The sequence below is a fragment of the Pelophylax lessonae genome (assembly GCF_965119305.1).
Source record: "Pelophylax lessonae genome assembly, chromosome: 12".
Classification (NCBI taxonomy): domain Eukaryota; kingdom Metazoa; phylum Chordata; class Amphibia; order Anura; family Ranidae; genus Pelophylax; species Pelophylax lessonae.
This window is the reverse complement of record NC_138779.1, coordinates 187871767-187888900: the sequence shown is the minus strand read 5'-3', so window position 1 is coordinate 187888900 and position 17134 is coordinate 187871767. Positions and strand designations below refer to the sequence as shown.

Here is a 17134-nt window from a genome sequence, read left to right as displayed (position 1 = left end):
AAATGGATGTAAAATGTTTCAAAATTGTGTATAATTTGGGAATAGATGTGACAGGGGAGGAAAGAAGCATCAATATGTCATCTGCAGACAAGGCATGTTTGTGAATTGGCAACAGTTTTATTGCTTCCCTACTCTATCCTACATGAACAAAAAAAAAGCTTTGGCTTTGGATATACTTTACATGTACAAAACTACGAAGCTTTATTTATCTGTCTGCAAAAAGCACAGCTCTTGCACATAATCTGCTTAGTTGTCTTAGAAAATCATTGTAGCTCTTTCTTCAGGCACTTTTTTTGCAAGCTTCTTCTTGTGTGGAGTTAAGATAATTTTGCCCAATACCACAGTGGATTGGAGAACACATTATTGCACTTACCGATAGTTGCATTCACATATATGGAATCCATGGCAGTAAGCCGTGTCACTGAGTTATTGGCCACACATGTGTACGTCCCCTCATTCTCAGCCTTCTTTTGATCTACCTGAAGTTTGCTCTGCTGGTTTTTTATATCTGTCCCATTTAGTCTCCAATGGTAAGTGGGTGGTGGGACAGAATCAGCTGAACATTCTAATGAAATTAAAGAATTTGAAGATAACCTTTGGGCGTTTACTTTCACATTTTCTGGGCCATCTGCAATAACAAAATACTCCAGCATCAGAACAACAGAACTAAAGAAATAAAAAAAAAGTTGAAGAAAAATACTTAAAGTGTTACTAAACCCAGTGCTGTATTTTGGCCAAGCCAACAAGGCCCAGGCCTAGGGCGTCACTTTGCAGGGGGGGCAGCAAAAAAGCTGCCCCCCTCCCCGTGAGACTCTTTTGGCCACTGGTTGCTAGAGCCGCCTCTCCCACCTCTCTCTCTCTCACCTCCCTCCTCTCTCACCCCCTTCTCTTTCTCTCACCCTCTCTCTCTCTCTCACCCCCTCTCTCTCTCTCCATCCCTTTCATCCCCCCTCTCTCTCTCTCTCTCATCCCCCATCTCTCATTCCTCCCCCCCTCTCTCTCTCATTCCCCCCTCTCTCTTTCAACCCCCTCTCTCTCTCCCTCCCCCACCCCCCTCTCTCTCACCCCCCTCTCTATCTCTCTCCCCTCTCTCTGATCCCCCTCTCTCTCTCTCCCTTTCCCCACCCCCCTCTCTCTCTCTCTCTCATCCCCCTCTCTCTCCCTCCCCCCACCCCCTCTCTCTCTCTCATCCCCCTCTCTCTCACCGACCCTCTCTCTCTCATCCCCCTCTCTCTCACCCCCCTCTCTCTCTCTCATCCCCCTCTCTCTCATCCCCCTCTCTCTCACCCCCCATATCTCATCCCCCCACCCCCTCTCTCTCTCTCTCTCTCATCCCCCCTCTCTCTCTCCCTCCCTCACCCACCCCCCCTCTCTCTCCCCCACCCCCTCTCACCCCCTCTCTCGTGAGATCTCAGGGGTTCATGCTGGGACTTGGAGTCCTTTAATTTTGGAGGGAGTTACATCCGTTAAAATTGGCCCTGTGCTGATCACATGCACTTTCCCAAGAAAAAAAAACTCGCTAGCAATACACACCAAACTGAGCATGTGCAGCCCGTCCCCTGGCTCTGTAAATATCAGGTTATTTTTTGGAGACCATAAAAGAAGAGGAGGATCAGAGAGACAGGATCAAACAGCCTTTATACACAATGCAAAGGATTAACCCCTTAGGTTCCACAGTGAGTATAACAAGCATGTTTTACTGCATATTCAGACTGATTTTACTGTTGTGGGTTTAGTAACACTTTATTTATTGGAATGGAGAAATACATGCTACACTGCTCAAGAGGTGATAACAAGGGCTTTTTTAACCACCAGAAGTCCTTGTTATCAAATACAAAGAATTTTTTGGATAATAAGATTTCTTTTAAAATATTTGACTTTTGAATCCTAGGCCTGGGACAAGCAGGAAGTAAAAGAAAAGTTAGATAAGTTGGAACTCTTTATCTCTATACTTGTTCTTGGTTAGTGATGCATGCTACACTGCCCAAGGGGTGATAACATGTTCTTTCAACCATCAGAAGCACTCCTTATAAAATGCAAAGGCTTCCCAACTCCTTGGAAAATCGTTTGCTTCCTTCTGAAATTGCTAGTTGACGTTTGATTCACAGGCCTGGAACAACCGTGATGCAAAGGAAAGTTAGAAAAAGTTGGAATTCCTTAGATCTATTTTATCTGTTCTTGGTTAGTGACATAGTAGTAAGTAGGTCCCAGATCCCTGCCTTTACTATGTGAATATATATGGGGTACATAGTACCCCTACTCATTCACCAAAAAAGTGTAAAAGTGAATAAAGACAGTACAAGATTTTTTGAAAATTCCTTTATTAAAAAATAAAAAAAACAATGTCCCCTGATGTGGGTCCATCGTCAATCACAACGCCATCGCCGACCCGAAAAAAGAAGAAATAAAAAAAAATTCCGCCATCAACGAAGGCTAACTGCCTAATGCAGGCTCCACTGTTTGACAGTTCTTATATAGGTAAGGGGCGGAGCCACCTGACGACATCACCTGGTGGCACCGCCTCATTGTGACGTTACCGATTGGCGTTGACGGCAGATTGCTTTTTTCTTTTTTCGGGTCCGGCGGTGGTGTCGTAGTCATCCCCCATTCACATAGGGGATTTGGGGGCCCCCTTGTTGAAGGGGGCTACCAGATTCCGATAAGCCCCCCACCTGCAGACTCCCAAAACGGCATCCCGGGGTTGACGGGAGGAGGCCCTGTCCCCATCAACATGGGGACAAGGTGCTTTGGTTCAGGAGGGGGGTGCTCGCTTCCCCCCCTTTCCTGGCCTGTCAGGCTGAATGGTCGGATAAGGGTCTGATATGGATTTTGGGGGGACCCCATGTCATTTTTTTTTTTTATTTTGTAGTGGGGTTTCTCTTAAAATCCATACCAGACTTGCAGGGCCCCCTTAATGACTAGGCAATTTTTTGCGATATGGCACTGTGTTAACTGACAATTGCACAGTCATGCGACACTGTACCCAAATAAAATTGATATCCTTTTTTTCCCCACAAATAAAGCTTTCCTTTGGTGGTATTTGATCACCTCTGCGGTTTTTATTTTTTGTGCTATAAACAAAAAAAGAGCGACAATTCTGAAAAAAACCCAATATTTTATACTTTCTGCTATAAAACATTCCCAATAAAAAAAATAAAAAAATACAGTTTTTTTCATCAATTTAGGCCAATTTGTATTCTGCTACATGTTTTTGGTTATAGCTTCTTCAAACTAGGGGAAAGATTTATGTCCTTTTTAGTTATTTATTTATTTTTTACTAGTAATGGTGGCGATCAGCGATTTTTAGCAGGACAGCAACATTGCGGCGGACAGATCAGACACCTAACTGACCTTTTTAACCTTTTGAGGGGACAAGTGACATTACTACAGTAATCAGTGCTAAAAATATGCACTGTTACTGTACTAATGACACTGGCAGGGAAGGGGTTAACACCAGGGGTGATCAAAGGTTTAAGTGTGCTTCTAGGGTGTGCTATCTAACTGTATGGGGGGTTGTTTTCACTGGATGAACACTAGGGATGAGCTTCAAGTTCGAGTCGGGGCCGTTCGCGGGAAATTCGCCCCGGCGCCACACCCAAAAAATAGAAAAAAAAATGCTCCCGCCACTTCAGACGCCTCTGGCGTAATGAGCTGCTGGAGCTGTGCCAGCTCTTTTCTATTTTTTGGTGCGGCGGGCAACGTGATTGACGATGGATTTACATCGGGGGACATATTTTTTTTAGTTTTGTAATAAAGGACTTGTCAAAAACTGGCTTTTGTCATTATTTTTTTTTTGTACAGTTTTTTGGTGAATGGGTAGAGGAATGATGTACCCGATATCCATTCACATGGGGGGGGCGGGATCTGGTATCCCCCTTTTTAAAGCCTCCCCACCCACAGCCCCCCACAACCACAGCCCAGGGTTGTCGGGAAGAGACCCTTGTCCCCATCAACATGGGGACAAGGTGCTTTGGGAGACACCCCAAAGCACCCTCCCCATGTTGAGGGCAAGTGGCCTGGTATGGTTCAGGAGGGGGGGGGCGCTCGCTCGTCCCCCCCCCCTTATCCTGTCCAGCCAGGCTGCTTGCTCGGATAAGGGTCCGGTATGGATTTTGGGGGGGGGCCCACGTCGGTTTTTTTCATGTTTTTGTATCTGTATTGCTGGGAGCCGACATTACATTACAGCCGCGAGCAAGTTTAAATGACATTTTTTCCTTTAGAAATGTCAGTATTGCTGCAGCAGACAACATACATCACACAAATGCGCCACTTTACAGGCACATTAAGGGGATCCCCAGGCACAATATTTTTTCATTGTTTCACTTTAAGCATCGTTAAAATCACTGCTCTTTAAAAACGATTGTTTTAAAAAAAAAATTGCATTGGTACATGTCTCCCAGGGCAGTACCCAGACTCCCATACACATTTTTTGGGCACTAACTTGCATTTAAGCCTTTAAAATGAGGACTTTTGATTGTTCATGTTCGAGTCCCATAGACTTTAATGGAGTTTGTATGTTCTAACAAACTTTTCCCCTGTTCGCGGTGTTCTGGTGCAAACCGAACCGGGGAGTGTTCGGCTCATCACTAATGAACACAGAGACTTGTGTTTCTAAATAAGAGGAACACAGGATTACTGTCATCCTCTGTCATTCATCTGTCTCCATGGGGAGCGATTACGGGAGGCCAGGGGACATCGCGCACCCGTGTCCCCACTATCTGTTACACAAAGCAACATATAGGTACATTGCTTCGCGTAACAGACCTGATCTGCCACAGTAAAACTACGCCGGCTGGTCGGCAAGTGGTAAAAAACAATCTTTTTTAATTTTTTTTTTTTGCATTGATACATGTCTCTCAGGGCAGTATCCGGCCCACATGCCCTTTTTTATGGCCAATAACTTGCATATAAGCCTTCAAAATGGGCACTTTTGATTTTTCACTTTCAGGTCCCAAAGACTTCAATAGGGTTCGATGTTCGGGTCCGAACTTTTGCTATGTTCGGGAGTTCTGGTGCGAATCAAACCGAGGAGTGTTCAGCCCATCACTACATGAACCTAGCCTAAGATGGGAAATTGTCTTACTTTGATTCGATTTTCTAACATTTTTGGTTGTATCTCCAGGTCAACCCTTTCCTACTTTATTCAAAGCCAAAAACTGTGGGTTACACACACTTTAGGCTAAAAAGGGTGTAAAAACTGTTCATAACTGATGCACACCATGGGTTTCTTTGTAAATATTTCCTATACATTTATTAGAGTATATAAAAGCATAATATAGTATGTGAAAGTAGTAAGTATAGAAAGGCAGACTTACATGCTACGGTTATTGTGATGGGATCACTGTTCTTCTTACTGACAGGGTTACTAGCCTCACAGCTATAATCTCCTGAGTCTAAACGGGTAATCTTCTTGAAGGAGAGAGTTCTGTTATCTGAAGACAGAGTGGCCCCAGAGGGGACCCTGCTCCATACTATCCACGTGGCACTAGTAGAGGTACAGGTGAGGGTGACGTTATCATTTTCTTTGGGAAGTGAGGTGGAGACTGTGATGCTAGGTTTGCCAACCATGTCTATATATGAAGGAAGATAGGGACAATTAACAAAGTTCACAAAAGTCACACTGGTCATAATTTAAAATAAACGAGTTTTCAGAAACATTTTTCTAATACCAAATCATAATTATACTTTTCCCCATTGCATGGTTTGGATTAACACTAAATTGCTTTGCCAATGCATGGTAATCAAAAAAAAATGCAGGTTTTCTGTGAAGGCCACTTCTTGCTTACTGCTTTTACCTTTGTGCCCCTGCCATTTTTCTCAGCCACCCGGAACTGGGGAAAATACTTACTTGTTCCAGGAATAGGGAGCATGTGATCCACTCTCCTTCCTCCTATGTGATATCCCCTATGTTGGGTGATTGGCCCAATACTGTCACATAGGGTTGGATACAGAGTCCTCATCTCTATGTAATTCTGACTAGAGCAAAGTTAATGTTGGCTTCCTATCCTAATAAGTCAAAGCTGAGGTAGGAGGAGAGTGAAGTTAAAGCATATTTAAACCCAAAAACAAAAATGTTATACAGTGCCTTGCGAAAGTATTCGCCCCCCTTGAACTTTGCGACCTTTTGCCACATTTCAGGCTTCAAACATAAAGATATAAAACTGTATTTTTTTGTGAAGAATCAACAACAAGTGGGACACAATCATGAAATGGAACAAAATTTATTGGATATTTCAAACTTTTTTAACAAATAAAAAACTGAAAAATTGGGCGTGCAAAATTATTCAGCCCCTTTACTTTCAGTGCAGCAAACTCTCTCCAGAAGTTCAGTGAGGATCTCTGAATGATCCAATGTTGACCTAAATGACTAATGGTGATAAATAGAATCCACCTGTGTGTAATCAAGTCTCCGTATAAATGCACCTGCACTGTGATAGTCTCAGAGGTCCGTTTAAAGCGCAGAGAGCATCGTGAAGAACAAGGAACACACCAGGCAGGTCCGAGATACTGTTGTGGAGAAGTTTAAAGCCGGATTTGGATACAAAAAGATTTCCCAAGCTTTAAACATCCCAAGGAGCACTGTGCAAGAGATAATATTGAAATGGAAGGAGTATCAGACCACTGCAAATCTACGAAGACCTGGCCATCCCTCTAAACTTTCAGCTCATACAAGGAGAAGACTGATCAGAGATGCAGCCAAGAGGCCCATGATCACTCTGGATGAACTGCAGAGATCTACAGCTGAGGTGGGAGACTCGGTCCATAGGACAACAATCAGTTGTATACTGCACAAATCTGGCCTTTATGGAAGAGTGGCAAGAAGAAAGCCATTTCTTAAAGATATCCATAAAAAGTGTTGTTTAAGTTTCCCACAAGCCACCTGGGAGACACCAAACATGTGGAAGAAGGTGCTCTGGTCAGATGAAACCAAAATCAAACTTTTTGGCAACAATGCAAAACGTTATGTTTGGCGTAAAAGCAACACAGCTCATCACCCTGAACACACCATCCCCACTGTCAAACATGGTGGTGGCAGCATCATGGTTTGGGCCTGCTTTTCTTCAGCGGGGACAGGGAAGATGGTTAAAATTGATGGGAAGATGGATGGAGCCAAAAACAGGACCATTCTGGAAGAAAACCTGATGGAGTCAGAAAAAGACATGAGACTGTGACAGAGATTTGTCTTCCAACAAGACAATTATCCAAAACATAAAAGCAAAAATCTACAATGGAATGGTTCACAAATAAACATATCCAGGTGTTAGAATGGCCAAGTCAAAGTCCAGACCTGAATCTAATCGAGAATCTGTGGAAAGAACTGAAAACTGCTGTTCACAAACGCTCTCCATCCAACCTCACTGAGCTCGAGCTGTTTTGCAAGGAGGAATGGGCAAAAATTTCAGTCTCTCGATGTGCAAAACTGATAGAGACATACCCCAAGCGACTTACAGCTGTAATCGCAGCAAAAGGTGGCGTTACAAAGTATTAACTTAAGGTGGCTGAATAATTTTGCACGCCCAATTTTTCAGTTTTTTATTTGTTAAAAGAGTTTGAAATATCCAATAAATTTGTTCCACTTCATTATATAGAGGGAGCAAAGTATGGGACTCGAGGAACCGTCAAACTGGCTTTGCTCACCCGGCCCTTTAAAATAACCCTAAAATGAATATTACAAAAAGCTGCTGCTATACTTAAATAAATCACAAAACAGGTGCATGAAAACAGATGCGCAGAACCAGTGGCTCAAAACTCCTTCATACACTAGCAGCGCTGCAGTTCACAAAAAATGAACATGTATATTAAAATAGAGGGAAAGTCCATGCATAAAGTCCCAAAAGGAAATAGATGCTGGAGATGGTGAATCCTTGCAGGGAACCAGAAAAAGACCTCCACCACACCGCTGTGTGCACCCTTAAGTGGGAACACTTACCAGATACAATCTGTATATGCGCCAAACATATCAGTCAGTGGGATCCCCTTAGTCTTCTTCAACCATCCGCAATTCAGTTTCAATGGGACCACCGTAGATAACACAATGTAATCGCCTCACCAGCATATGGACCGTTTGCATAGAGAATAATAATAAAGCAACATAGCGTAATCCAGCAAAATTGTTCTTGGTTACGGCGGATGTATCCTCTTTGTACACTGTGATCCAACATTAGGATGCCTTATTAGCTTTAAACTGGGCCTTTAGTAGACGGACTGACCTCCCAGACCCCCAGAAAAGGTTTTTAAGGTATGCCTTGGAATTTTGCCTGGCAAATAACTATTTTTGGTATAATGACAACATTTTATAGCCAGAAACGTGGGGTGGCTATGGGAGCCAAGTTTGCTCCAAGCCTTGCCAACCTTTTCATGGGGGAATGGGAGGACAAGTTTGTCTAAGCCCAGCAAAGATCACAGCTTAAGATGTACAAGAGGTACATCGATGACCTATTTTTTTATATGGGAGGGTCCTGAGAATGAGTTGGCAGAGTTTGCCAACACATTAAATGCTAATACCAATAACATCAGATTAGAGTTTAATTGGAGCCAGGTTTCAATCCACTATTTGGATGTAGAGGTCATGTTGCGGAACGGGGCTTTGGAGACTAGGGTCTACTTCAAGCCCACGGACCGTAATGGTTACCTCTCCATCCATAGTGGACACCATAACAGTTGGCTACGCAATATCCCTAAGGGGCAACTGTTATGGGTAAGGAGGAATTGCACCACCGATGCCGATTACCAAATACAAGCTCAGGTGATTCGCCAGCGATTCCTAGAAAAGGGATACGACGGAGAATCGTTAGATAGAAATATATCTGAGGTGGCGGCAATTTCCCAACAGTCCTGTTTGGCAGAACGGGTTAATACTCCAGTTAACAAACATGAGTGGAGTTTCTTAACCCAGTATAATTCCCAACACAAGGAGATCGAGAACATTATTAAGAAGCACTGGGGGGTTCTATGCCTTGATAAGATCCTTGGCAATAATCTACCTTCTAGGCCTTCCTTCATATATAGAAAAGGGCCTACATTTGGAGATCAGATTGTGCGGAAGGTACTAGACCCCCCCATGAAACCCACAATGTTTTGGGAGAATAAGACGGGTTTTTATGCATGTCGTAGGTGCAAAACATGCAAACAAGTGCATACCCATTTAAGGGGTTTGACCTCTTTCCATTCATCTGCCAATGGAGAAAATTTTGAGATTGAAGACCTAATCACATGCCACACGACCCATGTCGTGTATGGCATGGAGTGCCCTTGTGGTCTTCTTTATATTGGCAGGACCAAGAGAACCCTAGCAATTCGGATATCAGAACACATTGCTAACATTAGGAAAGGGTTCAAAGACCACAATGTCTCCCTCCATTTTAAGGAATATCACAATCAGGATCCCACACATTTAAAATTTTGGGGCATAGAAAAGGTGGATCCTGTATGGAGGGGCTCCAATAGGGTCAGAGAACTATCGAAACGTGAAACGTATTGGATTTTCCAAACGAATTCTTTGCATCCGAGGGGACTCAATATAGATCTCGACATCAACTGTTTTATAAGTAATTATTGATCTGTGGCTTCTGTGTTTTATATATATTAATTTTTTTACAAATTTTTATATATATATTTATACATATAGGTTTTAAATACTATGATGATTTTATATTTGTATTTTATGTTGCTTTTACCTGCATATTGATTTTATTCAACATATAAGATATTGTGGGGGTATACAATTACCCTGCTGCCATTTTAATCTATTTATAAGAAGGTTTTATTGGTATTTAATATCTGCTGATTAATGATATATATTTGATGTATAATGTACTAATAGCGTATATGCATAATATTTGGCACTTTATATGAATAAGCTTAATCTAAGTGGTTCAGTCTTTCAGTACTTGATGTGAATATTGTCATATTAAGTACCGGCGTAAGTACTGGCTATATGATCCGCCGATGATCTTGATCCGGATCGTGAGGTCTGTGTGTGTACACAGATCGGGATCCGGGGCAGTGAGAGCGGTGATGCCTTGTGTGGGCGGAAGTGCGGCATATACGGAGAGCGTGGAGTAAAGGGCGGAAGTGGGAGGGAGAAGACCTTCTCACGTGATCGGCTGATCGCCATCTCCGCCTACTCCAATGCATTTAAATAGAGGTGATTACGCTACGTGACCACGCCCTCGGTAGAAGTCATTCGCTGACGAAACGCGCCAGGGCGTGGCCACGTAATCCCGCAGGAAGCCCTCGTCACACGCCGATTCCTCGAGGCTCGCAGCCAGGTACCGGGCTGCGGGTGAACAGGACGGGAGACGGTGGTAGGACTGTCGGCTTTTATCATGCTTTACTGTTTATGTTTTATTGTAAGTGCAACTATTGAGGGTTGAATGTTTGGGTAATAAAAGCGCAATTTTGCTGGATTACGCTATGTTGCTTTATTATTATTCTCTATGCAAACGGTCCATATGCTGGTGAGGCGATTACATTGTGTTACCTACGGTGGTCCCATTGAAATTGAATTGCGGATGGTTGAAGGAGACTAAGGGGATCCCACTGACTGATATGTTTGGCGCATATACAGATTGTATCTGGTAAGTGTTCCCACTTAAGGGTGCACACAGCGGTGTGGTGGAGGTCTTTTTCTGGTTCCCTGCAAGGATTCACCATCTCCAGCATCTATTTCCATTTGGGACTTTATGCATGGACTTTCCCTCTATTTTAATATACATGTTCATTTTTTGTGAACTGCAGCGCTGCTAGTGTATGAAGGAGTTTTGAGCCACTGGTTCTGCGCATCTGTTTTCATGCACCTGTTTTGTTCCACTTCATGATTGTGTCCCACTTGTTGTCGATTCTTCACAAAAAATTACAGTTTTATATCTTTATGTTTGAAGCCTGAAATGTGGCAAAAGGTCGCAAAGTTCAAGGGGGCCGAATACTTTTGAAAAGGCACTGTATATTGCAACTTACTAGTCCTTGGATGTGGCGGGTTGCATTAGTTTTCTTTTTCATGCTTTATCCTTTTGGGTAATCCCATGTCTTTCTATCCTTTCATGTCCATACTAGTTTTTTCACTGTATCTATGAAGGAGTTCATGGTTGTTACATAGGCTGGACTCCAAATACACTGCCTGTCCAAAAAAAAGTCGCCACCCGGAATTAACTAAGCAATTAATTAACTAAGAAACTATTTGATAGTTACTGCATGTGCTCAAAGAATGAGGTCAGCTGACTACCTGAATATACTGAATGACCAGGTTATCCCATCAATGGATTTTTTCTTCCCTGATGGCATGGGCATACTGTATTCCAAGATGACAATGTCAGGATTCATCGGGCTTAAATTGTGAAAGAGTGGTTCAGGGAGCATGAGACATCATTTTCACACATGGATTGGCCACCACAGAGTCCAGAACTTAACCCCATTGAGAATCTTTGCGTAGTGGTCTGACTCTCCCATCATGTGGTGAAAAATGAATGCAACACTGAACGGAAATAAATCTTGTGACATTGCAGAAGTTTGTCGAAACAATACCACAGCGAATGCGTGTCGTAATCAAAGCTAAAGGCGGTCCAACTAAATATTTGAGTGTGTGACCTTTATTTTTGGTGGCGACTTTTTTTTTTGGCAGTGTATGTATTCCCTTGTTCATCTCCATTATATGGGGGATGAGGAAATTTGTAGTTTACAGAATAAAGATGACACTGTTTTTGGTTCCAGTTCGTCTCACAGGAAATAACAAGGACACTGCATTTCTGACAAGAACAATAGCTATTTTTTGTACTTGCTGAAAATGTTCTTGGTTTTGGCTTAAAAAGAAAAAAAAAAAAATGAATGCAGTCATCACATCTAAGGACCAGAGGAGCTGGATGGCAAGATTGCAGAACTCCCATGCTACCCCCGATGTGGGGAGTTAGGGGGGCATTGTTTACCTATTCACAGATTGTTAAGGAAGCCGGAATGTACCAGCTCCTTAGCAATCAGCATATTTTTGGTATATGACCCCAAAAGCACACCAAAAAATTTACCCTGGAGAGGTGGTTGAGGGCAGGGGGTCAGCAGATATCACACATGAGGTTCAGCATGTGAGTGGTACAGCAGGAAGATGATAGGGGACTGAACTGAACAGTGGGGAATTAGCGGGGCAGGAGATCAGATCAGCAGGGCAGGGGGGCATGGTCTGCCGAGCATAAGAATGGCTGCCTAAGCAGGAAGGACTTTAGATGAGCTGACACGGAAACCCGAAGCGTGTTCGGCATGAGGGGATCCTCCCAAAGCAACTCAGTCCCCCACTCTCTGCTGGAGCAGGGCACAGGGGGGACACAGCTTAGCGGGCAAATACCAGAGATCTTCCGGACCCAAGCCTCCAACATGGTGCAGACATCTTCCTCCCTGAGCACGGAGGAATACATACCAATGCATACCTACACAGATGGCCTCACAGCTCCCACATGCCGCAGCCCCAACACGCAGCCCCTGCCAGCCACCGAATGCCACTCAATCAGTGGCTCTCAGCCTACACGACCTGCATGCTGTGGCAACTGACATAAAGGACAAACTCTCTGCTGCATTCTCAGCTGCCATTTAATACCTTAAGCAAGACATTAAGGTCATTGCAGAGTGAGTTCAAGAGGTGGAAGATATCACAGCTCACCAGGAAGTTCATATTTCAAAGCTGTATACAGGGCAGGATACCCAAGTCATATACTTGAGAGACATGCACAGACACCATGGCCGTAGAAACAACCTCCGAGTCCACTGCGTCCCTGAATCCATGGAACAAGACCAAATCCAGCAGGTAGTCATGGCCATATTCATCGACCTCTTGAACAGACCTAGAACTGCAGCAATAGAAACAGAATGGATTCACCGTGTGTTACGTCCCTGGGCAGGGATAATGAACTGACAAGGGACATTGTATTCTGCCTCATCAGCTTTTGTCTCAAAGAAGACATCCTCAGAAAAGCTTGCAAAAGAATACACATCTCTCATAAAGGCGCAGATATTAAATCTTTCAAGACATATCCAACATCACCCTGCAGCATCAAAAAGACCTCAGCCCACTCCTTGATGTTCTGAGGGCCAAAGGTGCACATTACAGATGGAAATTCCATTTTAGTCTATCTGCCTCCTAGGTGGCAAAACTGCTATTTTGAGAGTACAGGAAGACCTTCCACACTTCTGCAAGAGTCTAAGCATCCCATTGGTTTTGGTTCCAGATTAGTCTGGCGCATTCCGCCCTCCCATACCTGCCAGAGGAAATCCGCATGACAACTGGATGGAAACTCACCCCTCTAGACACAGACACCGCAGATCTCCGAGACATGGTTCCCATTCTTCCCAGGGCCACAGGCCACTCTTTGGGCCAACTCCAACGGCTTCTCTGGCTCACCATAGACCCAGACAAGATTCTATTCCTACATATTTTTCAGATATGCAATATTCCTGGTTCCTACCTGACCCTTGATGTTGGCTGGCATACCCTCTTAACTCAAGATGGTAAAACTGCTCCAGGATTTTTATACTTACTGCTAAACTCTTTTGTTTTTTACTCTATCAATGCTGTTCAAAGTCACATACCAGACATTTTGAATTGATCTCTTCATGGTAAGTTTTAAACCCAGTCATGGTAAATTTTAAACCCACACTACCTCTAACATTTTTGGGGCCCCAGTGCTGATCTCCCTGCCTTTATAGTTGTGAGGGCCACTCAGTCAATCAGAGATGACTCACACAACCTTATAGATCCCATCTCCCCAACTGGGACCAGTTGTAGTTCAAAAAGAACTAGGCAAGGTTACCTCCTAATTGTATAGAAAAAAAAAAGATACATACATATATATTTTTTTTATTTTTCTTCTTTTTTTCTCTCTTTCTCCCCCTTCTCCCCTTTTTTTTCTATACAATTAGGAGGTTATTCAACCTAACCTTGCCTAGTTCTTTTTGAACTACAACTGGTCCCAGTTGGGACCTGGTGGGCTATAAAGGGCCCCTCTTCCCTCTGGTTTAAGACATTTTGGTTTTATAAAATATTTTTTCTTAATATATTCCTTATATATTCTTTTTGGCCTTTATACATGCGGCTTCCCCTCTGGGAAATCACAACCTAACCTCAGCAGGTATATGACATATTGGACTTGTGTGTCCATACACATAATTTTGTTTTTTTTCTTTTTGTCTTGTTTTTTACATATTTATTTTTCCCTGTTTTCCCTTTTCTTCTTTTTTCTTTTGATTTTTTTATTATTTTCCTTTCTTTTTCAACCACAAGATCCCAAAGGGGGAGAGGAGTGGCGGTAACGTTTGATTCTGAAAGGTCAAACAATTGTAAATGGCATATAGTATAAGTAAGTGTACAGCCCTTTAGGTTTGCAAAAATTATACTCACAGGGTCCAAATATTGCTGGTTTTCCACAGGTGAGTGCCCTGGTTATATAGGCTGTCCCTGGAATTATATAGATATTTGAATTAACTATATATGTCCAGAGGGTTTGGGATTGTATTGGGCCGCTCCTACTTGGGTAGTGAAATACCTGGTGAGCGTCAAATTTTGTCAGATGGTCTCTCTGTGAGAAAGAACACCTGCAAAGTTTCTTTGTTGTCAGCCGTTCTGTGTATCTAAAAGGACAGGTACAAATTATGACAGAACCGTGGGATTCCAAGTGCCTGAGATTTGGTGTAAGGTATTGTACAGGAATTTACCTTATGATGGGAAAAAGTTTTTTGGACTGCAGAACGTAAGTCTGTAGCGAGGTAATCTTTCTGTTGCGGGATGGTCTCTCCTGCGGAGGGCTACATCATTGTAGCAACAGAAAAAATTATATATGTAAAGGAGTCCTGTATGGTGCAGGGCTGTGTGAAATCTCAGAAGGCTGTTGTGGTACCTGTTGTCCAGTAGAGGGAGTCCAATCCCAGGAAGATAATGAGGGTGGTCCGCCGTCCTCCAGGAGGTGCTTTCACTCCACGGTCTGGATGTGAATGGCACACTACTGGGATCCCCGGCGCCTTAAATGTAGGCCGCGCATGCGCAGTACGGCGCCGCGCGGTCCTCTCCGTCAGGGCGGAAATGCTTCACTCGTATCCACCGCGCATGCACCTGGGCTTCTGCGCGGTCAGTGACGAGGGAGTCTCTCCGCTGCCTGGCAACTAAGGACGCCGCCGACACGGAGGAGGAGGGGCAACCAGGATGCCGTAGGTGACAGCAGCTGGTGTTTGCCCCGAACGTTGCCCCGCCAATGGCGGGGCTTTCCGTGCCGGGGGTTGTAATCGGGTATTGAGAAGGAGCAAATCCACTGATCGAGTCTGCATTACATTAATAGTATATCAAAGAACAATAGTCGATAGGGCCCTCAACGAAGGGGCCATTTCCAAAACACTATGGGAATACATCAGAATAAAGTACCCCAGAACACCAACTTTCTATTCCTTGCCAAAGATACACAAAAATGTCAATAACCCTCCAGGCAGACCCATCATATCCGGGAATGGCAACATCTCGGAGAATATAAGCAGAGTCATCGATGCCCACCTCCGCCCACACGTGACTAACCTTCCATCATATACTAAGGACACCATTCATCTCCTTCAAATACTGGAAGGCATGACGGCATCTGAAACCACCTACCTCGTCACGATTGATGTTGAATCATTGTATAGCAACATACCACATGAAAAAGGAATACTGGCAGTCAAACATGTACTCAGCCAACATAGCCGCCACGATGAAAAATTTAATGACTTCATTCTTTCCATGTTACAGTTTATTCTACAACATAACTACTTCTGTTTTGATGGTCTACACTTCCTGCAGATCTGTGGCGTGGCCATGGGCACGAGCTGTGCCCCATCCTACGCTAATATATATCTGGGCGTATGGGAGCAGGATTTTCTCAACGACGAAAAAAACTCGATATACTCTCGCCATATTACCCTATGGCAGAGATATATTGATGACATTCTCATCCTGTGGGATGGACCCGAGGACCTTCTACGAGAGTGCCTGGACCACATGAACATAAATTCCTTCAATATGCACTTCACCATGCAATACAGTCTAACTAAAATCAGCTTCCTGGACACCTGGATTTTTAAAGACTCCAAGGGAAATATCAACACTACACTCTATAGAAAAGAGACTGCAGGCAACACTGTTCTGCATGCGGACAGCTTTCATCCTACAGTGCTTAAACAGTCAATTCCCTACAGTCAGTTCTTACGACTAAAGAGGAACTGTACTATTCAAAAAGACTTTAAAAGCGAGTCCGACAAACTAACAGCACGATTACTGACTCGAGGTTATTCAAAAACAAGTCTCAGAAAAGCCTTCAACCGAGCCAACAATATGGAACGACACCAAATCCTGTTCAAAAAACCCTTGGAAAAACCACAAGAAAACACCAATCGATTGATCATGCGATATACTAATCAACATGACTCAATCAGAAAAATTATTCAGCAAAAGTGGCACATCCTCTCTGCAGACCCAAGTCTAAGACACCTTCTCCCAGCAAAACCAAAAATTACATTCAGGAAAGCTGGTTCTTTCCAACAATCACTGGTCCACAGTGAATTTAAAGAGGGACCAAGAAAGGACCCATGCAAGGACAAGGGAACATATCCATGCGGGGGCTGTGCCCAATGTAAAGTTATCGTTAAAAGCACTACCACACTGCTACCCAATGGGGAATTATTCACACCGGCCCACTTCGTGAACTGTAAAACGCAGGCAGTAGTTTACTTGATGGAGTGTGACTGCGGTGCATATTATGTAGGAAAAACCAGGCAAGAGTTCCGTAAAAGAGTTGGCCAACATTTGGCATCCATGGAAATGTGTAACTTCTATCTCCCACTTGGCAGACACGTGAGAGACAAGCACCAATCCAAAATGCCCCCTGTAAAATTTATGGCCCTGGACAGGATTCACATACCAGGGAGGGGGGGCGACTGGAACAAGACTCTCTTACAAAGAGAATTGAGGTGGATCAGTCGCCTGAGAGCGACTACACCTCCCGGCCTCAACGAAGCAGAGAGCTTCAAACCATTCCTTGATGGTTTTGTATCTGGCAAAACAGACTAACTCAAAATACCTCGATATAACCTCTATCTCTCCCTCTCCCACAGCGGAGCGACCTAAAATACTGACATT

At 43.7% G+C, this 17134-nt stretch overlaps 1 protein-coding gene across 1 annotated transcript in view; it reads right to left on the bottom strand.

The window, feature by feature from the left end:
* Positions 1-317: 317 nt before the first annotated feature.
* LOC309568955 (cell adhesion molecule CEACAM1-like) overlaps positions 318-17134 on the bottom strand; it is a gene marked incomplete at its 3' end in the record, with an annotated part of 51241 nt that continues 34424 nt past the window's right edge. Inside the window, exons 3-4 of the mRNA XM_082274720.1 lie at positions 5316-5570; positions 318-628 (exon numbers count right to left, since the gene is read on the bottom strand). Coding sequence (XP_082130846.1) covers positions 318-628; positions 5316-5570 — 566 coding nt within the window. The remainder of the gene's footprint in view (positions 629-5315; positions 5571-17134) is intronic.